Source organism: Ambystoma mexicanum, chromosome 10 (genome assembly GCF_040938575.1).
Source record: "Ambystoma mexicanum isolate Mex_15411 chromosome 10, UKY_AmexF1_1, whole genome shotgun sequence".
NCBI classification, from domain to species: domain Eukaryota; kingdom Metazoa; phylum Chordata; class Amphibia; order Caudata; family Ambystomatidae; genus Ambystoma; species Ambystoma mexicanum.
In genome coordinates this window covers 921,430,343-921,455,876 of record NC_090932.1, presented here as the reverse complement: position 1 = coordinate 921,455,876, position 25,534 = coordinate 921,430,343, and the positions used below count along the sequence as shown (strand labels likewise).

The 25,534-nt window shown below is 44.2% G+C and overlaps 1 protein-coding gene across 1 annotated transcript in view; it reads right to left on the bottom strand.

Annotated features, from left to right (window-relative positions):
• The window catches only part of PEX5L (peroxisomal biogenesis factor 5 like), a 1,467,323-nt gene that overhangs the window by 64,449 nt on the left and 1,377,340 nt on the right, over positions 1 to 25,534 (bottom strand). The window contains exons 11-12 of the mRNA XM_069618674.1: positions 16,905 to 17,102; positions 9,558 to 9,723 (exon numbers count right to left, since the gene is read on the bottom strand). Of these exons, the coding sequence (XP_069474775.1) occupies positions 9,558 to 9,723; positions 16,905 to 17,102 (364 nt within the window). The remainder of the gene's footprint in view (positions 1 to 9,557; positions 9,724 to 16,904; positions 17,103 to 25,534) is intronic.

Genomic DNA, 25,534 nt, shown 5'->3' with positions numbered 1-25,534 from the left:
ATTCAGATTGCGAAAGTGCAGGGGAAGGGGGTAGAGGAAAAGTGCGGAGTGGGAGGTGGGAAAGGGACAGTGCAATACATGGGTAAAAAGAATAAAGAACAGTAAGAGAAGAAGGGCCAGCCGGTGGCAAGTGCAAGGGTAAGTGCAGACATTATGAGGTGTCACGTGCTGGTGGGAGAACTGTAGGGATATAGAAAACAGTCCCCAAGTGCAGGGGTTGCCAGGGAGGCAGTGCAGGTGTGTGACTGGTGGGGGAGGGGACCTGGGCCCGAGATCAGAGGGTGGCCAGGTTACCAGTACCGTTTCTGCCAGAGTTTCAGCAGGGTAGAGGAGGAGAGAAAGCAGAAGCAAAGAGGAAGGTTTTGAGGTGCTTCCAGAACCGGAGATGGTTCTCCTCAAGTTTCAGGGAGGCCGTTCCAGAGAGAGGTCCCAGCCAAAGAAAGAGACCTACCACCAGCTCGTTGCTTAGAGAAGTGACTGACCCTGAGGGAGTTGGAGGAGGATGAGCGAAGAGCTCAAGAGGGAAGATATTTAGGAACTAGTCCAAGCAAATGGTGGATTTATATGTTGGAGCAGAGACAATAGGTCCCAGTTAATTAATACATTTGCTTTAAGGCTGGCTTGTACATCTGATCATCTGTTCATCCTAGATGTAAATCGTGTGTGTGAAGCCCACAGATTTCACATTCCTGGAATTTGAAAGTGTTTTTCTAACATTCTCCCCTGGAAGACTCTCAAAGGTGGGAGGGCTATCTGGCTCGATTTGAAACCCAGGTCAACTCAACAGCAGCACACGATCAGGCTAAATCAAATAACAAATGTTATTTTAAGCAACACAACAGAATCACTATGTTATTGTAAGATTTGCACAGTAATCTGATAGTTGTTGTAGAAATAAACCATTACATTAAATGACTCTGAATTAATGACGATTGCTTTCCTTCATTTGATGCACAGTGAGGAGTGCATGGGAGTGCCATTTAGATCATTTGACAACATCCTATATAACTTCAGGATGATTTTTTTGACTTTTCTCAATGTGAAGTGTATTTCTTTTAATGCAGGCTGTGTTCTCATTTCAGCATGAATATATTTTTATCAATTCAATTGTGATGATACTTTACATTGTTGTGATCTTTTTATGGAGGGACAGGATACAAATTTTATATATTTTTTTACTTTGTTTTATTAGAAATGTGTTCAGATTTTAAAGCAATTATGTGAAGGTGTACTGTAAAAAGCACTGTTATAATTAGATTATATCAAGGGAACTTACTGTATTGCTCTCAGGTGTGCATTATGGCAGCTCACTTGTTTTTATGTTGTAAATGTGCTATGTTATTCTTTACCCATTTGAACATGTGTTTATAATGATGTGATGTTCCTTTTTTATGTGTAATGTTTTTAATTTCTTGGTCTGTTTGATATTGTACATACAAAACGTATTGGTTATAAGTATATGAATTAAATAAATAAATACATTTTTAACAGGTTCTGGCCTCTTTGCACTTTTAGAAACAAAGTTCCATTTTAAACGAATGCATTCAGCATCTCCTGTTTTCACTTGACATTGGTAACAACTCAGACATTTGGTGAAATGCACTCAAAGGGCTAATATGTCGAGCGCCAACTATCAGGTGCTTAGGTAATTAACTGCATCGTGCAAGTTAACCTCTGTCATGGTGGTGAGGAAAAGACAGAATTCATAGATAACAGGATACATTTTTCTCACTTAAACTTGAAACACTTTCCATTGGTCTTTGGGTCTCCCTATCCTGACCCATATGCCTGACACTTAAGAGGAGCAGCACAGTTTGCAGTTTTTCAGCATCAGTTTGCTTTAGGGAAACCGTGTTGGGCTCCATTTAAGTTGACAGTGGCAAGGTTGGGGGAGCTGCTGGTGGTGCGGGGTGCAGGCAGGTTAACTGGGGTGTGGGATGATAACTGCAGAGCACTCAAGCTACTCAGAATACTAGACTTGTACCAGTAAGTACGGCCCACATTCCAAGCAGCCTGACTGACTGTGCGCCGTGCACATGGTGTCAATCAGAATTTGTTGGCTTTTAATTGCTGGAGCTGTTTACATTCCCAAGGCTCCTTCAAGCATATGTTTGTAGAATGTCAACATGTGAAACCATTCTGGAACTCTGTGTGGAATACCATCAAATCTATTTTCAACTTTCACCAGTTTTGACTTCCTTATTTTTGGCAGCTCTCTTTTGCATAATACTCCCTCTAATAAACATGCCGACTTTTTGTTTTATCTATGTTTAATGGTTGCAATCCAAACCATCACTACTAATTGGAAAAAACTAAGTCATATTCATTACAATTTCGGGTGGAACTCTATCTGTAATATCCACAGACTAGAAAGTTGTAAAGCCTCTTCTCCTGACCTACTTTGTAAACATCACTTGAAATGGCAACCCTTTCTATATTTCCTCTCTAATGCTGATTCTCATTAATACCCTACAAGCATTATTTATCGTGATTGTTATGTACCCCCTCAACCCCCTCCCTTTTGTGTATGTTCTGTCCCATTTTGCCTTGTCTGTTTTTTGTATTGTCATATGCATCAAATATCAGTTATCAACCTTTCGCTTATGCTTCCTCCTTATATTTGTCATATATTTCACATATCTCTGATATGTATTAGTTGCCATGTATATCCATTTCCTATAATAAAAATCTTTTCAACACAAAAATAATTTGAAGGCTTTTGAGTGGCAAGATCCAAAACCAACTAGTTGAAGGATTATGCGCATAATTGGTAATCAAGTTCAAATTTCGGACGTTGCTTTGATAGAGCTTCCCGCAATATTCTTTGCATCCATTCTGTGTTCAGTATAATTAGCTTATAATTTAGCCTTCAAAGAATTCTGTTTTAAGTTTCCTTATGATTTTCCATGAGTTATAGTCAATTAAAGAGTTTTCAGGTTTTCTGGCCATTTGTAAATTTCATGTGCAGATAGACATTTGTGGGGGCCTTGATTGCAGTCAATATAATTTTTAAATCATTTTTTTAAAATTTAGCATACAGTGTAAATACATACAAACTTTTGCTTTACAATTATCCGCCTTACTATTCACAGCCAAGCCTCATTCATTTGTAAATTATTTAAATGTTCACTTCTCTTAGCGCCTGGGCTTGGCTATGACTATAATCCTTAATGCATAATGTTAGCCACATTTTTCCTTTGTCACTTTCCTATGTAGATTCAAGTTTTTTTAGCATTATTTCCCAAAAACTGCCCAAAAGTCTGGTTATCTTCTGATTTGGATCATCATAAAGGGCTTCCCACAATAGGTTGGAGTCAAGTCCACACGTCAGGATTAACACATCATGTAATAACTTTATTCTTTCTGGCTTTAGTTCTTTACAGAACAAAGTTAGATGGCACAATGTTTCCTCTTCTTGATGGCATAGGCGACAGATGCTATCTTTGACCATCCTGTATTTTAGTAGAATTTTCTTTGTGCCTAGGATGTTAAGTCTAAAACGCAATATCAAGTCCCTATGCCGGATGTTATTGACAGCGTCACTTTAGTGTTATAAAATTCCACTAATGGTTTCGCCGTGAATTTACAGAATTTCTTCTTCAATAGAAAAGCTTGGGCTATCAGCTGGTCCATTTTTGATTGTAAGTGCTCGATCCATGGATTGTCCCCCCAATCGGCACTGATTATGGCTCCTAGATATTTGGTGCTTTCTGTTATTGGTATAGGGTTTTTTCCCAAACACCATTTGAACCTTTTTTTCACTTTTGCTTGTGAATTTTTGATGACGAGAATTTCTGATTTCTCAGCATTTATTTTGTGTTTGTTGATGTTTACATATTTTTCCAATTCATTAAGTTTTCTCTGCAATCCTACTTCTGTTGAATCTAGCAGAATGAGGTCCTCTGCATGCAACAGATGACCAATGGGATTACCAGCTAGTCTTGGGGAGCAGGCTCTGAATGGCTCTAAATTGTCTCCTATATCTAATATATAGATGTTGTTGAATATGGTTGCCAAGGGGCATCCTTGCTTCAGGCCTTTGGTTGTAGTTATGGGCTCACCAAGGGTGTCCTGTTGGGTCTAGGCAGACCTGCATACTCATCCCGGTGTAAAGTGCCATAATGACTGCTACAAGACCTGTATGGCAGCCTTCATCGTTCATTTTTGTCCATAGGATCTGACGATCTACTCTATCAAAAGCTGCTGCCCTATCTTTGCAGGCTAAATATAGCTTTTGATTCTCATACACTGTTTTTGATTTGAGTAGATTAATAAATAGCAGATTCAAACCACAGTCCACTCTTTGAACGAAACCAGCTTGCCTTATGTCGATGTTTCCACTCTCAGTCAGCCACTCTTTTAGTCTTTTGAGTAGACTGCCCGCATAAAGTTTCCCCAGCACATCTATTGGTGATATGGGGCGATAGTTTTCCGTTTTTTTTTTCTGTCTCCCCTCTTGTAGACTGTTATTGTTACTGGAATCTGCATATTGTTGTTTATTTTCGTGAACAAGGAGAAACACATATCTGCCCACAATTCTGTTAATTAAGGCCAATATTTCCTGTTTTTCAAAAGGAATTTTCCATGATTTTTCTTCCCCTTCTGATTTCAAATGGCTCTCAAAGTCATTAGGCAGCTCGTAGATGTTACTGAAGTACTCTAGCCATTGGGCTTCACGGATCGGCTTTATTTGTTCCGAACCTTGCAGACTTCGCTTGTTGTTTATTAGTGACCAAAAGAAGTTAGAGTTTTTGTTGTTAAGTGCCATGAGCATTTTGCTCAGAGTCTTTTTAGTATACATTTTCTTGGTGCGACCTTACTCAGTGTCGATAGTTTCTTTTTAGTTCTTTTCTCTGCACTATTGATTCAGGAGTCTTCTTTCTCCTGATTGCTCTTAGATCTTTTGCCAGATTCTGTTTGATTTTTGTGCCAGCTCCACATTATAATAATGTAATCTGGTCACTTTGGTCGTCGCGGTCTTCGATCTTGACTCTCTAAAGGCCGACAAGCAGCTCTCATATTCAACGGCATAATCTGCTGACAGCTGATACTTAGTTATGGCATTCGATAGTAAAGGAATCATTTGTGAAGTCAATTTTAGACGATTTAGACCATTATTTGTGAACATTTTGTGTGCCATATTTTTTTGATTTTAGTGCCTTGCTGTTGAGTATTTGTTTCTCTACATTTGAGAAATAGTATGATATGAGCACTCTTTGATGATGGTACTATTCTCAGTGACATTATTAATTCGTATGTTGCCGAGTCCATGAAGAAGTAGTCCAGAGTTGCACTAGCATTATGTGAGGACCATGTTTTGGCTCCTTCCAGATCTCCCAGCACAGTGCAGTTTACTATCTGAAGATCTCTGGATTTCATCTCTTTCATCCACCTCTTTGTTCTGTTCCTTTGTTGTTTCTTATGCGATGGTAAGTCTTCTGCTCTTGCATTCGTGCAGCAATCAATATTCAAATCACTGCATAAAATGATGTGGGCGCGATGTATTCCCCTCTCAGATCATCCATGTACTTTGTTTCATGCTCTACGCGTTTTCGGCCATTTGGCATAGGTAAAAATAACAAAACCCAAAATGCCGAACTGAGTGTAGCGGGGGTGTCTCACGCTCCCCTAGTTCAGCATTATGGGCTTTCGGCGGGTGCAGGGGTGGCACCCACATGCATTAACGGGAATGTGGGAGACACTCAAACACATTCTGAATTGCGACATGGTGGGTTATTCAATTTTGTAATTCGAGATTTTTGGGATGCGGTTTTATCACGTATAACCGTGTATGAAGCAATATGGTGCTTTATTTTTCTCTCAGCTGTGCATTTTTATTTTGCTTTGGGTTGTGAACATAAAATAATTCATTAGATGTGGGTATCAGACACAGAAATATCTAATCTGATTCTAAATTCGCTAAGGTTCTTTGGAGTTTGGAATTTTTAGGATCAACAATCCTTTCACCAAAGGTGCTTTTCACCTGACACAGTGGGTTTAATACTGAACCGTAGCAAGCAGAACACATTTCCTCAGAAGCACAAAAGGTCAGAACACAGCAGCTGTAGACGTTTGGTGATGGACAGCTGTGCAAATGAACACTCTGATTTATTGTTCTTGTCTTAACAAAAGCGACCAAGTCATTTCCCCAGCACAGCGTACCCAGCTACCTTGTGCTAGTCTTGGTTAAGGCAAGGCATTAAACCCGGGTGCCATGCATGGCACCATAGCCTCTAGATCCATCGCTGTTAAAGACAGCTGTGCATGCCACAGCCACAAGATGGATGCCGTGCCTCTTCTGCCACATGCTCTCAAGAGTGTGCATGGCAGTAGAGGCTGTTCCTCTGAAACGGGAATTTAAGCATTGGGTTTGTTTACATGTATATATACTATATGGCCCTGATTTGTCTTCTTAAAGTTTTGGATTATGATGCTTTTTTGGTCATTGATTTCTGGGGTGTATTTTCGATTGAATGTTCGCATGATATCATTTGGGGAATTGGGACAATCTGTAAGGATATTATTCTTTTCAGAAGGTGGGATGGTCGGGGGCCTCAGTGTATTTTCTGCTCTGTGCTCCGGGAGCACTGCTAACCTTTTCCTGCATGAGGAGGAAGGGTAGTTTTCAGGGCAGTAGGTCTACAAGCTAGACCTAGAGGCCCAGATAATGGCTGGACACTGAAGTAGTGGGTGGGCATCACGCATCGGACCCAATGCAGTCAGGAGCTCTATTGCATCAATTGCCCTTTAACATACTTCATACTTCTATATGAGAAATCAGTCTAGATGGATTTTGCCGGGCAACGCCACACAAGGCATTTGGCATAGATCAGCTGCCAGAATCCCATTTGGGGCCTAAAGTAAAAGCCCAAGCAAAATCACACTTCGATTTTGAACAGCTTTTTTTCTATAGATGCATCGAACCAACATTTCCAACCAGTGATCTAGGCAACAGTTTCTGACAGGATGGACCTGCTCATTGTACATGTGGGGTCCAGTGAAGCAGTCGGTGCAGCTACAGAATATATATTCTTTTCACTAGGGCATCGTGCTTAGCATGCTGATGTGTGAACCATGCCAGTCATTTATTAGAGGTTCGTCTATATCTTTAACTGAACAGCTGCAAGACACAATTCAACCATCTGCCCCCTTCCATTGACTCAGAATGCAAAGTAATATGTTTACTACTGTACTTTCATGAAGCACAACAGACAAACTTCTGCGATAATGGAACCTATGCGTAGTCATTGTTTAACAAACAAGGGATGTTTTGTGGGATGTGACAACAGATTTAAACGTCTTCAAAAACATACTGATTTTACATGTGTAACTATTAAACCTTATTGAAACAAACAAACTCCTATCAAAACGAAAGGGAGCTTCTTTCTGATTTAATTTGTTGTCTTGAAAAAGGTAGATTTTTAACAGGAGTGTGTAGGGCTTGGAGTCACTGTCCACCAACTGCAGTGCAAATCACTCCAACATTCACACTTACGAGGTTGACGTGTCGCAGGCAAAGGAGTAAAGTTCACAGCATCAAAGTAGGTACCAGTAGGTTTACAGCATTTTATATAAATCTTGTTAATATTAGGCAACTAAATGCTATTCTATGCATTGACTGCATAAGCGGAAAGAGATGGCCTTCACAGAATTCGAACATATGCATGTGTTTTTACTGCTGTCACAGAACAGTCAAATGAACTGCTGAATATGATTGTAAAGCGCTCTGTTGCTTCCCGAAGTTAGGCCCGCAGTCAATATATACCATAATCATTCTAAACCTTGCTAAATCTAGTATGCGGAATAAACACTATCCACTTTTCTCACCTAACATCACTGCTGCATGCGTACGCCTGCGCCATAGTAATATCCTTAAGAGAAGCTCTCACTCATGCTCTACAAGTCCAGACATTTGTGGCGCGTGCCATCATGGATTCCTTTATCGATTGTAAATGAAGGACTCCATGTACTGAAAGGGAATAGGATGTAAGCATAAACACTAGGATTGCTTTATTGCTCAAACCTAACATGGCACAGCTTGTGATCTCTGCAAACTACCGATTGTCAGACTACTCGAAGATTGTAAATGCAGGACAAGTTGCAATTGGTGTATTACTTCACACCACTTGCAACCATACCCAACACAACGTGATATCACCGCAAACTACCTACGATTGGACTGCTCACAGATTGTAAATGCAGAGCAGGGTGCACTGAAAAGCAATATGATGTCAGCACACAAGCTAAGGTTGGTTTATTTCTTCACACCACTTTAAACCTGACATGACACAACTTGAGATCCCTGCAAACTGCCCTGGAGTTGTGCTACGTAATATGTTCCTTAATGGAGGAAACCCGCCTACAGACAGAGTCCTGGAGCTTATGGGGCTCTCTGGGTTACTTTTCCTCGTGTTATTCCCTTTGAGGTTGTGTTTGAGCCATTTACGTGTGTTAGTTTATGCACATGCTGTGACCAGTATCCCTTTAACTCATGAACATCAGGAGCTGCTCCATTCTCAGCCATTTCCTCTCCTGCATCTCATTTGGCAAGTTGGGCCTTGTGGAACTGAGGGCAGGCCTCGCCCTCAGACCCCACCCTGTGTATGCCGCTGTCTCAAAAAGAAAGTATCCATCTTTACTGTGCTAACCTGGGACACAGTGTAAAACTTGTGATTTATCCAAGGTGGGGAAAAACAGGTCATAGAAGCATTGCAGGACACTTAGGCCCTCATTATAGGTTTGCCGGTACCCTGGCAGTAATTACAGCGCAATACCAGCAAACTGTCTTACCATCTCCACCGCCCGATATCCTGGCATTACCCATTCCAATCCCAAAGGACTCCACGGGGTGGGATTTCCTGAATCACCAGCACAGTTAGTTACAGTGCCGACGGTTCAGGCATTAAATTGCCGGTAGGTGCCTGAATTCCCAGCAGGTCAGGCCTGCCGGGAGATCCATGGGCCCCATCAACAATCTTGAAGTGTGACAGTCTGGAAAAAATGCCACAGCCGGAGTTGCCGGCATTATATCCAGCATTGTTTCCAGACGAGCACTCTTATAATGAGGCCCTTAGCCTTGATTGAACACCGGGTTTAAGTGTTCAGAGAGATCTAATAATAATAATAAGTGTTCTCAAATTTCAGCTTCCTGCCTCAGGTTTGCAGCTTCATACAGCCTCCAGCATAGTAGATTTGTAAATGATTTCATTACTGTAAACAACCATAATATTTTTTATAGTTATAATAAGCCTCATTATCATTTACTGGTCAGTAGACTCCTATTAAGGTAGGATGAGAATTCAATGACGGAAAAAAACATTGTGAATTTATATATTGGCAATCACAGTCAATAAAGTGAGCATGACCATTAATATATGCATCCACACCATTCATCTATGCTTAACAGGAATGCCATTTACAGATCTGTTGTTAAATTAAATGTTCCAATTAATTTGCATATTCTGGAAAAGGGGTGTGACAGAACTGGTGGCAGAGATAATTAGTGCCTGACAGATCTAGCAAGGATACATTGGATTCTGACGGATGCAAGGGTTTACCTCAGGTCGAACCGTTAAGGCAGCGTTGAAGGCGTCCACTGCTCGATCAAATTCCCCGCTGAGATGGAAGAGGACACCAAGCCCGGTCTGCAGATCTGGGTCTATGAGCTCACCATTCTGATGAGCCGCCTCCAAGTACAGGTCCTTCACCTCCTCCAGGGACACACTGAAATAAGTACAGATTCTGTCATTAGAGAATGATTACAGGCTCCATGTAGATTGGGGGGTGGAGGTGGGGACTCTGCTCTGAGTAGTCACGGTAAAGGACTGAGAGGTCAAGAAGTGCGCAAACAAAGAAGGTGACATTGAATGAGCCAGCATATTTAAGGATAGAAAGGGAGCTAGCCAACATTCTAGAATGCTTTTCAACCCAAGTGAATTTGGCAATTTCAAGACTGAACTGGCTAATAATTTGTAGATTTCAGTTTTCTATACAGATGGTTGAAAAAACAAAGAGATGGCCATCTTGGGGAACATTGACCATGTGATGTCACTTCCTCTGATGTCATTGTAGGGCAATGTTATGCAACATTATGCTACCTCTATGATGTTTATGAAATGACACCAATTCCAACCTCATTCTTGGGGTATCAGATTCACGGAAAACATGCAGAAAAAGCTTTCCATTTTATATGACCCCCACAGACGCAAATTCCTCATGGTATATGGGGGTCAGCATGCAGTGTTCCTGCAACACCCCACACATGCAGGGACACAGCATCAGCACTTCCGGGATTCTGCCGGGATCAAAAGCAACAGATATTAGTGATTTGTATGTTGTGTGCCACTCCACACTGGGCAGAATCCACTAAAATGATAGTTCATCAGTAAATATTGAGCCTCAAAAATGGTAATTTTAGTGGATTGGGGTGGGAGGTGTGACAGGGAAACGTGTTGCCGGCGTTTATCATTGATTTTGCCTCTGTGCTCACATGCCAGGTGGAATATGAGGACTCTGTGCAGGCCTATGGTTTGCCTAGGGAAGAGGCCGTCTCCCTGAGTGCGGAGATCCCTTCATTCACATGGGAGGATAGCTCAGGGGCAACGTGCTCGCCTTGGAAGCAAGATGACACGCAGCAACACTTGTTCGATCCCCAGGTCTGCGTTTAGTAACCTCTGGGTATTGAGCGCGCAATGAATAACCTATCATATCATCCACCGGGTGCAGATCCTGAGGATGATGCCCCCAAATAGCCGTGCACCTGGATCCGTTAGTGATCGGGCTAGCCGTCGGGAGCTCACCGCACTGAGAATAACGAGGTGCTAAAAAGGCAATGGAGACTAGGTATTTCAGTGAGGTGTTGGGGCCATTCTAAGTAGATCATTTTGAATGCACCAGAAATAGGCAAAAATAACTGGGGAGCGAATGCCAGCAACTTATTTTATTACTGCTTGATTTTTTAAGGCTAACTGGCAGAAAATGGCAGTCAATGCTGTATGGCAAGCACATATGTTTTTTAGGGTAAGAATGTTCGCTTTAAGCAATGAAAGCAAAGGCCTATTAGGCTTCAGCTCGCTCAGGTGAGGAAGGAATCAGGCCCTGCTTCATAACAAAATGAAAAGAAAGCCTGACACCCATTTTAAGAAGCCTTCTTCAGCTGTATACTCTTTTCAGAGCTGCAGGAACGTATGCAGTCAATGTTGGGGCGAGAAGCCAGAAATGCATGCTTTTTACCACTTCACATTGCGGATTGGTTTATGAGCCGCTGAACTTATTTTGTATTCTTGTTTGTTTGTTTGTTTTATTATTTATAATGCGCGCCAGACGCGAGGGTATCAGGTCGCAAAAGGCAACAAGAAAATGTTCAGCTTTGGTTACATTGCTTTACAGTTATATACCAATATACAGAATATGTACATACAGAATAAAGGCAGAGAGGGAGCGGACAAGGCATAGTGGCGTTTTGTATTCTTGTTAACAACATTTGGTTGGCGTTTCAAAAGATTTTCCTGGTGAACTGGGTAGGTGGGGCTATCAAACGAGAGCAAGCACAGATGAAAGATCGGCAGACCCCTCCGTGCTATATAACCTGGCTGTTGAAAAAACAACGTTTCTCTCTCACTTTCCTCTCTGAACCGGTCACAGGATTCTGCTGAACTGGTTACATGATGCTGCTGAACCGGTCACAGGATGCTGCTGAACCGGCGACAGGATGTTGCTGAACCGGCGACAGGATGCTGCTGAACCGGCGACAGGATGCTGCTGAACCGGTCAGAGATTGCTTCTGAACTGGTCACAGGATGCTGCTGAACCGGTCACAGGATGCTGCTGAACCGGCCACAGGTTGCTTCTGAACCAGTCACAGAATGCTGCAGAACTGGTCACAGGATGCTGCTGAACCGGTCAGAGGTTGCTTCTGAACTGGTCACAGGATGCTGCTGAACCAGTCACAGGATGCTGCTGAACCAGTCACAGGATGCTGCTGAACCAGCCACAGGTTGCTTCTGAACCGGTCACAGGATGCTGCTGAACCAGTCACAGAATTCTGCTGAACTGGTCACATGATGTTGTCATAGAACATGGTCAGCTTAGTTTTACCTTGTTCAATGACGCATTTTGGGAGACCACAATTCTAGGACTTGATGATACTAGTTGGCGTTGTCTGCCTACACAAGTGAGTTAGAGTTGTGGTGATCCAGACTTTCCAGACAAGCTTCCATGTTTACTTTCACTCTAATAGAATGAGAGGGCACTGACTGCATGTCATTGAGCCAGGCCTGAGGTTCAGGGCTCTACCTTGAACCACTATGGGCATCCTGTTTCCAGCCCACTTCTTATTTCCATGTCCTAATGGCCTTCTTGGCCCCCCACTGGATCTATAGGGCATCCAGAGCTTCACCTGAGCATCTGAAGACCCTTCCCCATGCCCTCGTTGCTGCTTTTAGTGAGGTATGGAGTTCAAGCCTTTACCTTCCCTTCATCCTCTTGTGCCTTATTTCTCACCCTGGTCTACCCTGGTCACTGTTGTTTCCTACACCTGACCATCATCCCTCGTCTCTCCCTCTCCCTTCACTACTGACACCCAGGTCCCCTGGCTAGTAGGAATGAGCCCACATCTACTGTAGGCCCTTCCCAATGTCCCCTGTCTGCGTCTACTATGCATCGGCGTGTGTGCGTGTCTATTACCCCCCTCTCCCTCCGTGCTCTGAGAGACATCTTTTCTCCAGCAGAGTGGCTTTTTCCAAGCTGTCTTTCCTCATGCTGGCTCCAACTACCTCTCTCTTGTTCCCTTCCCTTCTTCCATGGCAAGGCAGATTTGGCTGATGGACGTGCAATTCGAGCGAAAATCGGGATACTAGACAATTTGGTCCCCATGTACTTTTAAGCCTTCCCTCAGACGTTTCTTAATCCGCTTCCTGACCAGCTCAGGTGATAAGATAGGCCCATTTTGACCTGTGTTTTGAGTTTAGGGAACAGGCACCACAGGCACTTGAAAGGCCAGATAACCAGGCATTTACCGTCCCAACTACAACACACAGGCACGTACCCTTGTATCTACACAGGTGCAGGGGCAGATTACCCAGCCAGAAATGTATTATCTAACATGAATCAGGCTGTGGGGTGGGAGTTAAGGTCACACTATCCAGCCCTCCTTTGGAGCCTCTCCTGTAAGCAAACTCACAAAACTGCACACAACACTACACTATTATCCTTCGACGGTCATCAAGTTGCAGACCTGGTGCCTTATCAATGCTGTGTAACTTAACATAACATGCCATGCCGGGGCCGTCAGATATACACAGCCTCTTGGGTTGCGCAGCATGCCACCATTGGCTTCAATGCTTCTGCTGTGAAGGCGGTGCAGGATTTAGAGATCTCAGTGGCTAGATAGTAGACAGATGATGCCATTGAGGTTGGTGAATTGACCAATAAGCAGGTGCACCATTTTAGCTCATGCCCTGCTGCTAATGCCAACTAGTTCCAGTAATATGCCTTTCCAGGGGTGGACGGGCACAGGGAACTCTGGAGAGTTCCCCATAGGCCTCTGCACCCTGGGCCTCTTTTGTGTGGTATTTCCACACTTTCTTATAGGAAAAGGCTTGGGCTTACTGAATATGTGTAATATGGGGCCCCTTTGAACATTATTTCCAGGGCCTCTTTTGGTTCCCAGGGCCTCTTTTGGTTCCCAGTAATCATTTCCAGGGCCTCTTTTGGTGCCCAGTAATCATTTCCAGGGCCTCTTTTGGTTCCCAGTAATCATTTCCAGGGCCTCTTTTGGTTCCCAGAAATCATTTTCAGGGCCTCTTTTGGTTCCCAGGAATCATTTCCAGCACCTCTTTTGGTTCCCAGTAATCATTTCCAGGGCCTCTTTTGGTTCCCAGTAATCATGTCCAGGGCCTCTTTTGGTTCCCAGTACACCCCTGTACCTTTCTCTCTTCGCGATATGACTCAACAAAAATAAATGCAAAGTTTCAGAATGTCATCACATTATGTAATGTATATGCACAATGAAGATGACGGCACATTTCCGCTTAGAATGGTGACCCTGTTTTGACACTGGAACATGACCTCCTCTCTTCACCCAAATGATGTATGCGTCCCTTCCTCTGCCCTGCTTTGGAGAGGGTCCAGGTGGAGCTTGCGGATGTTTGTGCGGTTCCATGCTTTGCATTTTCATTGATATGTAATGTGTCGCTTCCCTCTGGACAGCTTTCTTCTTTGGATACTTAAAGGGCCCTGCCATGTGTGGTCTTGACAATCTCACGAGGGTTCAACTTTTTTAGCATCAATGCAACCCTTGACACATCTATGGTTGTGCACATTTTGTAACACAATTGCCTGCACTAGGTACATGCGCGGATCATGCATTTTGACTGTGAGAAACGTGTCCTCCTGTTCTGCAATGATTTCGTCCTTAGCTTTCGGTAATGTACGGCTCTGCAAAGCAGTTTAGCCTTAAAATAGGGCAAGGAGTTTTCAGACATTTAATAGGTTGTGGGTGGCCTTTTGACAAATACACAGTCCATTTCAACAGAATTATATCAATTGAACCCATGGTTATGCTATTTCCAACAGGATCTCTCCAAAGGGCACATGTAGAGCAAAACTAAACTTCTGTAGTGAGCATTGCACAGGTTACCCACAACATCTGAAGGTGAATTCAAAATGTAGTCAGAGGTCTGCAACCTGCGGCTCTCCAGGTGTTTCGGAGTTCACTCCCATGACCCTGCCTCATGATTATGCCGGTTAGGGCTCATGGGAATTGCAGTGCCAAACATCTGGAGAGACAAAGGTTGCACTAGGTCGGGTAGGGAAATACCATACATTCGTCTAGGGCTACATCCTTCAATGTGTGCTACCCTTTGCCCCTAAGACAAGACTTTAGCACTCGCACCTCAAAAACGTTCGACAACTTGGACGCTTTAGCTGAGTAAAGACGGAAGTATAAAAGAGGCTGGATTTGTAGAGGTATTACCCAAATTGACCAATCACAATTGACCTTTTGACCTAATTGACTGAATTATAGTGGTCCTAATTGACCTTCTGTAAAACTGAAATTTTAATTGTTATATATATATATATATAGTAGGTTGGCTTTGGTTTATAATAATATAAGGGGATTGGGTGGGAGGTTGTGGGGGGTTTGGATTCGGTGAGTGGTTGCGGGGGGTTCTCCGCCGCATATATATCCTAATTGACCTTTTAAATTTGGTCTATTGTCAATTCGGTCAATTGTGAAATGGTCAATTCGTATACAAGCTTTCTAGAAGGACATTTGAACCTGCCCACAATTTGGTCTAAAACATGACTGGAAACATCTTGGTGGCCTTACTCAATTATGCAAACCTACAATGCCCCTTGCATGGGTCTTCATTCCTGCAACACCAACACAAAGTCCCTCGTCGGAAACAAGCTGAAAGCATTTGTAATTCAGGAGCGCTCCCTAGAGGGACGCTTTTTCAACCAGTCTGCGATCCACCCACACCGTTTTCCCCTTTCACTGACTCAAAAATGTGTGCCATTAGAGGCAAAGTGTTTTGAAGCCAGTTCATTCTGCCCCATACACAACAATGCATAAACATTTTTCAGTGGGAGCATGTCTGTCAGCTTCACGTTTCCTTTATGATATCGTTCCATTGGACAACCTGAATTGGATGTGGCATAAACGCAGAATTAGTGCACTGCATTCTGATCTGCTGCTCAAGACCAGAATGTAAAATGAAGATTAAGGAATCATATAGCATATTCAGCCTGCTCTGGTCTGAGACGTGCCTATTTACATTAGAATCTGTTCCCTATGGATGTTACATTAAAACGGTTTTATTTGTTGATGATCTATACTCAATGGGCCTAATTACACTGCAGAAAATCAGGAGATGCTCATCAGCCTCTGTGGATTGAACCTGTTTCTTGAACCTAAACCACAAAGTCTAAAACTGCAGCAAATCCAGAGATGCCTGGAGCACCTCTGATAGGCTCTTGAGCCACTCTTTGGGCTTGATCATTAGTTGGGCCGTATCCTGGCTGTAATACCGCCCAACTGTAATAGCGTTAACGACAACCGGTCTGGTGGTATTACCGCCGTATCATGGGTTGGGCCTTAACAGTAAATCCCCATCATGTCCATTGGACCCAATGGGGAATTTTTGGCACAAATACTGCGCACTAATAGAACCGGTGGTAATTGCGCTGAAAATGGGATGTTAAATGGGATTTGCACCTCCATAAAAAAGCTGGAGGTAAAACAGTCCATTTAGCACCCTTGTCATTATAGGGTCAGCCCTTAAATGTGGTGGTAATACCGTTACTGCCGCCTTTAAGGGCTACCGCCCAACTCGTGATGAGGCCCTTTGTGGATGTTATTTGCAAAGATGCTCCAGGAATCTCCAGATTTTCTCAATTTTTAGCCTTTGCAAATCTACTATGAATTCGCAAGTGCAAATCAAATATACTCACAGGTATCTCCTTATTTGTTCCAGTGCAAACCTTTGTGAATGAAGTCGAATGTCTTAGTAAACATTTGTTACATCAGAATTTTATCTGGCACGATATTGGCAGCAAATTCAACAAAGCTAGTAAAGAAGCATTGTTAGGGTGTTATCAAGAAAACTGCTTTGTTTATATTCAGTATAAACATAGAAAAGCATATCTTCTTAATATCTACAGTAAGGTATGCCATTTATCTTGCAGACCAAATACCATCATACTGTCTTGCAATATTACATTGTTTTCATTTGAACATGCGCTCTAATCCATTTTAGAAGAGGGAGGTGGGGGATCTAACCAAAGACTTCTTTTTCCCCCGTTTTCTGATGTCTCCATTTAGTGTGCTTTATAGACAAAGACGGTCAGTGTGAATACATTGTAGGCATCTCCCTTTCAAGACCCAATTGCGTCTGATGTACCTGGCGACTAAAGATTTGGACATTTTCCTGGTCAGTGCCGGCGACCTGGATTTGCTCTTCATTAGATATTTGTATCTTGGGTTTTGCTTTATCCAGTTTTTCAGCGCGTCGTATGCTTCCTGCTGCTGACCCGTATTCGTGTAGCTTACAGCCAAGGACATCAGGGCTTTCAGGTTGTGCGGCTGGAGCTCCAAGCATCTGAAGGAAAGATAGAAAGCACCTGCCTTAGTTCCTCAGTACAAGATCATTTGCCTTACAAATAAGACTTCACAACATTGTGGCAGAGGTCTGCAACCTTTGTCTCTCCAGATGTTTTGGACTACAACTCCTATAAGTCTTAGCCAACATGTTCAATAGTGAGGGATCATGGCAGTCGCAGGACTCAGACCTCTAGTCGAAAGTGTCCAAAAAAATACATTTCGTATTTGTTTGTGCGTACAGGCACGGATTATATAGCTATGCCTTAAATGCACAAAACTCCTCAATTTGGGAGAATTGGCTCATCAATTTGGCTAATTAAAAAAATTTAGGCATTTGCCATTTTTTGAGTAACTATCCTTGTACATCAAAGGGCAGAAACATCTGCCTAGTGATAACATGAATTGCTGTCCGGCGTTAACACTGCTTGGTGGTAACCATTGTTAAGGTCAATGTCACATCATAGGAAGCTCAACACAGCGATGCTGAGTGTCCACTGTCAGGGATAAGCTGCTGGTGGGGACCTCTGCACATCCCCAGGGGGTCTAATGGAGTATATTTGCATCGGTGCATGCTCTATGCAAATATACTCTAAAGGTATGCGTCCAGTGTAAGCCAATTCGACTTTAAAGAATTGGTGATATCAGGTCGATCAATGCCCCGCATTAGACCCAAATGTGGCTAGTCTAAACCTCAGTGGGGATGATGGGAGGGTGTCCTTTGGACTCCAACACTGCTGGGGCTATTGGATGGGTACCTGGGTTCACAAAACCTGTGGATGATGAGTTGGGAGACACACAGATAATTAAACTAACGAACAGGAAAAAAGGGGGAACACGTGTGTACACTCCTTACATTTAACAGCATGGAGTCTATCTTTTGCATTGAACATTCCACACACCAGTTATCAGAGATACCTAATCAAACCACTTAAACCTCTCAGTCTATGCACATAAACCAGTTTCATTGCAGTCTGTATTCTATACCATCAGTATAACATGGGTTTCTGAAGTGTTGTATATTTCACTGTTATAGGAAATGAACATACAAAGGGCTGACACACATGTAATGCTGTGTCCATTGTTGCTGAATTCTTTTTAAGTAATTCCAAAAACTGAAGATAAACTTGAAAGCCATCATTGACTGAGTACATTTTGGAGTGTGTTACTCCTCCACATATGCAAGGCCATTATTCTTAGTTATTTGAGAACTAGATACAAATGAATATACAGATGGCAGAAGTTGATTCTGATTAGAGAAAAAACTACATAGGTGTTCAAAATGCACTGTAGAGTTATTCAGATTGTGAGGTTTGCTCTCGGAACTCAAAACGGCAGGGGGTTGGGGAGGCAGGGAAGAGATTCACGAGATTCAAGAAATACATAGTAAATATTGAAAAGAGGATTGCATAGAAATATAACAATATGGGGCTTGACAGGAGTGCTTTCGTCACTAACGGCTTCAAGAACAAGCTCAGAACATTCCTCTAATAGGACTATCTCACCATTGAAGTTTGATTATGTCAATACGACTCCAGAGATTATGCGTTACTGCAAACATTCATACCCAATGACAATTCTCACAGTTAGTATGCTGCGTGCTTACTTAAATGTGTACTCTTGGATGGTGATTGAAGTACGCAAATCTGCATGTCAAATCTAGCCGTTTTGCATTGCTGTCTGTGTTGAAACTAGGCCTTTTCCCCTCTTTTTTAGGAAAGTTGAATCTAGGCGTCATTGCAGTGCACTGTACCACTTGTCTTCCATCCACACTGCTCCTTCATTATCCTACGGTGTGTTGCCTGATTGTTGCCTCCTGTGTTCCTCCTTCTGTGTGAACCCCCCCCTCTGGTGATTCCTGTGGTGCTCGGCTGTGGGCTGTGCTTCATTCTCCCTCACCCTCCCTTCTTTCCTCCTCGCACCCTCTATGGTGCTCCCAATCTCTCCCATCTTCTGAAACTGCTACTCTATCTCCTATCCTATCGCTCTCACTAAGTCTGGAGTGGGCCTCTGCTTCTGTCATTCCTACGCAGGCCTGCTACTCCTTTGAATGCCTGGCCTCTCTTTGATTGTGGTCACCATCTACAGGCCACATGCGCAGGTCATCCTCTTCCTCTCAGAATGGGCGGACCTCTCCTCTTCTCTCCTTGCTTCTACGTCTTAACTTCTCCTCTGAAACCTCAACATCCACCTGGATGTCTCCAATCCCTCCTCTGGGCTCCTCCGCAACCTTTGCGACTCTCTCTCCCTTTTGATTCTACCCTCTGGCCCACCACATTCTGCTGGGCACACCTTGGATGTTCTCATCTCCTCAGACATCTCTCTCTCCACCCCTATCTCCACTCCTCGTTCTTAGACTGACCACTATCTGCTCTCCTCCTACCTGAAACTTCTTGCCTACCTGAACACTGCCACCTTCCTTCTTCATCATTTGGCCCCTGAAGCGAGTGTCAGTGGAAGCCTTTGCCTCTACTTTCTCTGCCCCTCCTTCTCCTGTGGCTGACTCCCACTCTGCCACAGCCCTCTCTAACCTGCATCTTTCTATCCCAAACACTCTGGACATCCTTGCCCCTGTCATGAGAATCTGCCTGAAGCCTACTTCCAAGTGCAACTCTTGGTATGAATTCGACCTTGCCACCCTGAAAAGCAATTGCAGGGTGGCTGAGAGTAAGTGGAGGGCATCATCTGACAAACTGGCCTGCCACCTTCTCCAAAGACAATACAGGTTCTCTGTCCTCTCCAAGAAGAGGGCCTGTTCCCAAGCCTGCGCCTCTGTGGCATCTAACAACGCGGTCAAACTCTTTAAAATCTGCAATGAGCTGTACAATCCTACTGCAGTTTCCACCTCTCCTGTTCCCTCTCAGGACCTCTGCACTGGGCTGGCATCTCATTACACCACAAAAACTCAGGACATCCTGTCCCCACTTTCCTCTTCCTCTACCTCTCTCAGACCCCCTCTGGCTGCCTCACCCTCTCCTCTTCCTTTTTCCTTCTTCTCTCTGACAACACCTGACAATGTTTCTAGACAATTCCAATCTATGAAAGTGTCATCCAAACAGGTGCTTCCCTGCTCTTCCAGAACTACCAAGGACCATATTTCCACCCTTGCTCCAGCGTTGACCGATTTCTGCAAACACTTTTTCACCACTGGATCTTTCCCCTCAAGCACTCCCTTTTGCACCCCCTCCTTAAAAAGCCATCTGCCGATCCTACCTGTCTGGCAAACTATTGCCCAATTTCTATCACTCCTTTCCTGAGCAAACGCCTTCAAAAGTTGGCCATCTTCCAGCTTCCTCTCCGCACTGAATCTGTTGGTTGTCTGCATGACCATCAGTCTGGATTCAGAGCAGCCAGAGGCACGGAACCTGCTCGCCTGAACACCTGTGAAGATCTGCTCTCTAATCTTGATTCCTGCTCTCCCTCTGTCCTCATCTTCCTTGACCTTTCCTCTGCTTTCAACATGGTCAATCACGGTACCCTGATCAATCAACTCTGTCAGAACCTGGGCATCACATATCAGGCCCTGGTGTCTCTGACCTCCTTCCTCCTGGACTGACCATTCCAGGTCCAAGTTGGGTCCTTTCTCTCCACCACCTGCCTCTCCACATGTGGTGCCACCCAGGGCTCTGTCCACTAACGCTGTCTCTTTAATGTCTAGCTGGCTTTTTTGGCCCACCTGATCGCTACCTTCTCTTCTAACTTTCAATGTCATGTGTATAACACTCAGCTCTCTTTCAGGCTTTCCTCAGCCACATCATCTCCCTCGCTCATTCCTGACTGTCTATCCACGATCCAGAATTGGTGTGCCTCCAACGATCTCTGTCTTAATGCTAGAAAGATGGAAATTCTTCTCATTGGGACCCCTGCTCCTGCTTTTCCTCTCTCACTCTGGCCGCCCTCCTTGGGCCCTCTACCCTCGCCTTCCTGTAAGGCAAATAACCTTGGTGTCATCTGCGACTCCACTCTCTCCTTCTCTCTTCACATCACAGACCTTGCCAAAAAGGTCCACTTCCAGCTGCACCTTCTTAGAGGCATTCTATCTTTGGTTCACTTTCCCCCAGAAGCACACTGTCTCCAGAGCCCTGATTCTCTCCAGGCTGGACTAATGCAACATACTCTTTCTCATTCTTCCTTTATCCTCCATTTACCCTCTTGAGCTAATCCAGATTGGGGACTGCAACCTTATCCTTGGCCTCAAGCCCAGGGACTGCATCTAACCAGCTCTAAAAACTCTCCACTGCCTCCCGGGTGCTGCTAGGCTCAAGATCAAGACCCTCTGCATCACCCACAAGTCTTTCTGGGGCATAGGACCCAGCGACATCCAACTCTCTCTTCCTAAATACCTCCCTTCTAAAGCCCTCTGGTCTTCTAGGTACAACTCTCTGCAGATCAGATGCTTCTCTAAGCAGAGAGTGGGGGGTAGATCTCTCTCCTATGCAGGTGTGTCCCTCTGGAATGGTCTACCTGCCCCTCTCAGTCATGAGTCGGACCTCCTCAAGTTCCAGAAGCTCCTCAAGACCCTCCTCTTCTCTTCTTCCTTCCCTCTCCCCCTCCCCTGCTAACACCCTACGTCTGCTGCAGCGACTGGCTGCCTGGTTTCCTATGAGTTCTACAGGGCACCAAGTCACCCCGCCCACTCCTTCCCCTCCTCACACTTAGCATATGGACCCTCTCACCTGCGCCCAATGCAATCCCTGGCACTTGCCCTCTTGACCTCCCCTCAGCACTTTCCTAGGCCCTGTTGCTCTCTTGATCCCCCTGTTCCATCATACTTCACTAGCACTCTCTCCTCTTTTCCCTGTACCTTCCTCTCTTCCTTGCACTTTGCATGTCGCCCAGACCGGCACCCTCCCTTTCTCCATTTCACTTCTTGTTACTGCACTTGCATGATCCAAATGTCACAAGGCCTAGCAGGACCGTTATTGTTTTCGTCTCCCTTGCCCCCCCACCCCCTTTTGTCTTGTGGCGTCTCAAAACACCTTTTGTTGTATAGGCTCCTTACAAATATTCAATAATTAAATAAAATACAAATAATGCAACCGTGTTGTATTGAAAAAAGGTTTTCACCAAAATGCCATAGACATGCGGTTGTAAAAATGTGGTCCCAGCAGCATATCTCTCTGTCTTTGACCCTACCGCCAATGATTGATTATGAAATGGGAAGGGTAAAATCTTCACCGTGGGCAGCCCTTTGCATAAAATCGTAATTAAGGTAATCCTTTGGGCTATGAGCCTTGAAGAGCTAAGACTGGTTTGGTATTTGCAGCGGTCCAGGCCTCCATTAATAATATACCAATGCCACCTATTATTATTATTATTATTATTAAAAAACACATTTATAGAGCACACATCCACCCAAGAGCATCTTGGCGCTAGGACGATGAAGCACGCCTAAAACTTACCCTGGATGTCTGGAATAGCCAAGTCTCCAGTCATTGGCCCTCATTACAACACCAGCGGTAACCAATGGCGCTATTAGCACCATGGTTGCTGCCGGTATTGTAACGAGTCTGCCATGGTGCAATGGGGAATTACCACCCCATTCCAAGGTGGGCGGGGCGGTAATTCCCCATGCACCATTGGCCCTTCCCCATTCCCATATTTGCCCCATAGGGCTCAATGGGAATGGGGAAGGCGGTAATTACGGTAACGCAAATTGCGGTACCGTAATTACCTTCAAGGTCCCTTTGCGGGTCCCTACTTTAACGGCTGGTAAGGTCGGGAGCCGCAAAGGGACCTTGTAATTAGGTGCTAAGGGGTTAACGACGCCGCAGCCTTTTACGGCGCCGTTAACCCCTTAGCGCCAGGGTCGTAATGAGGCCCATTGTCTAAACCTACACCAAATGGTCCTTGAGTTTTAAATAAATACCTGTGATTTCACTGAAAACTTAAAAGGAACTAAGCACTATGGCATACAGTACGAATACTGTAGTTGCTGGACCTTCACCGTTGAAAACTCTAGATGACCAACTGCAGATGGTTTTTAGTTGATCCTAGTTGGGAAATTGGGATTTTTTAACCTTGGAAAATTATGACCAATGGGGAAAGCAAGGACAATATTACTGATTGGAGAAAAATGCCAAGTACAACCAACAGATACCATTAAAAACCAGTAACCAGTTTTAGAATGCAGCTTGAATAAGTTGGAACTTTCTCCATGAGCAGTTTAACTGATGTCCAAAAACACATATGTTAGCAACTGAATCCAGTAGAAAACCATTGTTACTGGTCCCCTGTAATGTTCACTCGGGCCCCTAAGTAAGGGCCATGCCCTTTAATTATTGCAGATTTGTAGAGCGCCAGAATGCTTTGTGGTACCTCAAGGGGGAAGGCAAGAACTCAAGGGTAGGGAGCAGGCAGAAACATAGTAGGCCTTTCTCTGATCTTGGAGCATTCAGACCAATGCATATTGACATAGAAAATTGGGCTAGGCTTGCCAACCCAGCACATATTAAAAATAAGTAAAAATGTACATAAAAGTAATTTCAGTGGAGAGAATTTTTTTGACGTTCTGGAACCCAGGCAGGATTTCACTGTTTAGCGAATCTACAAGCCCACCCCTGGCAATGGAAGTCTAAGAACAGGATGGTGTTATTAACTATGCATGCAAGAAATGTCAAGTACTGCACTCTACTCCAGGACTTCTCTATTGATATTTCATGTTGAGTTCATTGTGCTCCCCCAGGTCTGGCGCTTAGGACACATCTTCACTGCGACAGCTTCAGGCAAACGCAAAAAGCATGTAGATCGGTAGGGCGACGCTCCGACTGCCTTGGTCTCGCTGGGTACCACATTAACATTTTAGCGCCGAAGCTTGCTGTTCGGAATATGAAATCTTGTATATACTGGCATGAGCCTCTACATGCCTTTACTGTTTAAAATACGAAAAGCTTCATCGCTTTGAAATATTAATGTGGAAATTAATGGGGAAACTGACTCACACTTTCTAAAAAATCAACTTATGCAAAAGAGTTCTGTGGTATGGCAGACGAGGACTTGTGACCGTCAGGGAAGGGTTTAGGGGGTTGATTTTTATTTCTTATTTCCATGAAAGCATTGAAGGGAAGGGAAAGGAGTAGTGTGTTCGTGATAGCTCTCCTCCACCTCTTACCCCATTGGCCTGTCTTTCTTCTTCCTGCTCCCATACACGCATTCACTCAACTTCCTGCTCGATGGACGCCTCTAGCGGCCGTGCTCACTCGATACCACTTGTTCCACGAGGTAGAGAGGGCACCCGATACCTCCTCACGGGAAAATGAAAGAAGTCCATGAATGTCAATTCTGTGCACAATCCTGACAAATGAGGGGAAACTTCCACTCCCTTCCAGACCCTTAGTGTGCTGCGTCATTTCCTCCTTTCTGAGGTGCTTATACAATGTCCTGTTCTAGGTTTGTCATTTTCTCTGTGGTTCCAGACTCCAGCATTATACTCCAGGTGCATTTGATTTGTCTCTCTCTCATTATTCTCATTGAGCAGAATTTATTCGTTTTGGCGTTATCCTGTGGTTCTTGCTTTGATGTTCCTTTCAGAAATTGCAACCCGGTTTGCGTTACATTTATTTCCATCTTCCATCAATATGTGATTCTTCCCCGCCTGAGTCACAGTGACGTAGTCCATATTTTGCTTGTATTTCTCTGACTTCAACTCGATCTCCGCGTTGTACCCTTTGTCGTCGACCTGAGTGTTTTCCGTCATACCTCTATTTTCTTGCTTGCTAATATTTCTTGACACAGAACAGAACAGTGACATGGCTCTGACCATGGGCCTCATCAGGGGTTGGGCGCAGCAGTAAAAATGCGGCAGTAATGGTATTACCGCCGCATTTCCGCTCGGCTTAATACTGAGTTAAGGGGAAGGTCAGAGACCTCACCTCCAGCTTTGAGCTAGGGGTGGATGCCCTGGCTTTTCGCTAATTTCCAGTGCATTTACTGTTGCACAATTTGCGCCGCAGTAAATGGGCTGAAAATGCCCCAGAGAATCCTAGACTCGGGTGGGGGGGGGTGGGGAGAATGGGGATTAACATCATTCCTGCAACTTGGGATCCAGCGTTAATATTCTTTTTTGCATTGGACTTTATCCCGGCGGATTTACCGCCGGCATACCACCCACTCGTGATGAGGCCCTATCTGTTTTGTTGACACGTTATTGAGACTGGAACATGCTTGGCACCCGGGCACCGAGCATCATATTTAGAAAGGGCTCACTGTTGTGCCCTTGTTGAGTGAGAGTCAAGGGACCGCTACTGCTGTTATTGCCATTTCTTTTCCTTCTACACTCAGTCCAGCAGCGAGTTATAGGGCCTCATTGTACGGTAGGCAGAGGACCAAGGTGGTATTAGCACCGTGGTCCATGCCGGTAAAATACCGGCACCGCCTTGGTGGAAAGGGGAATTACCGCCCTATCCCAAGGTTGGCGGGGCGGTAATTCCTCCT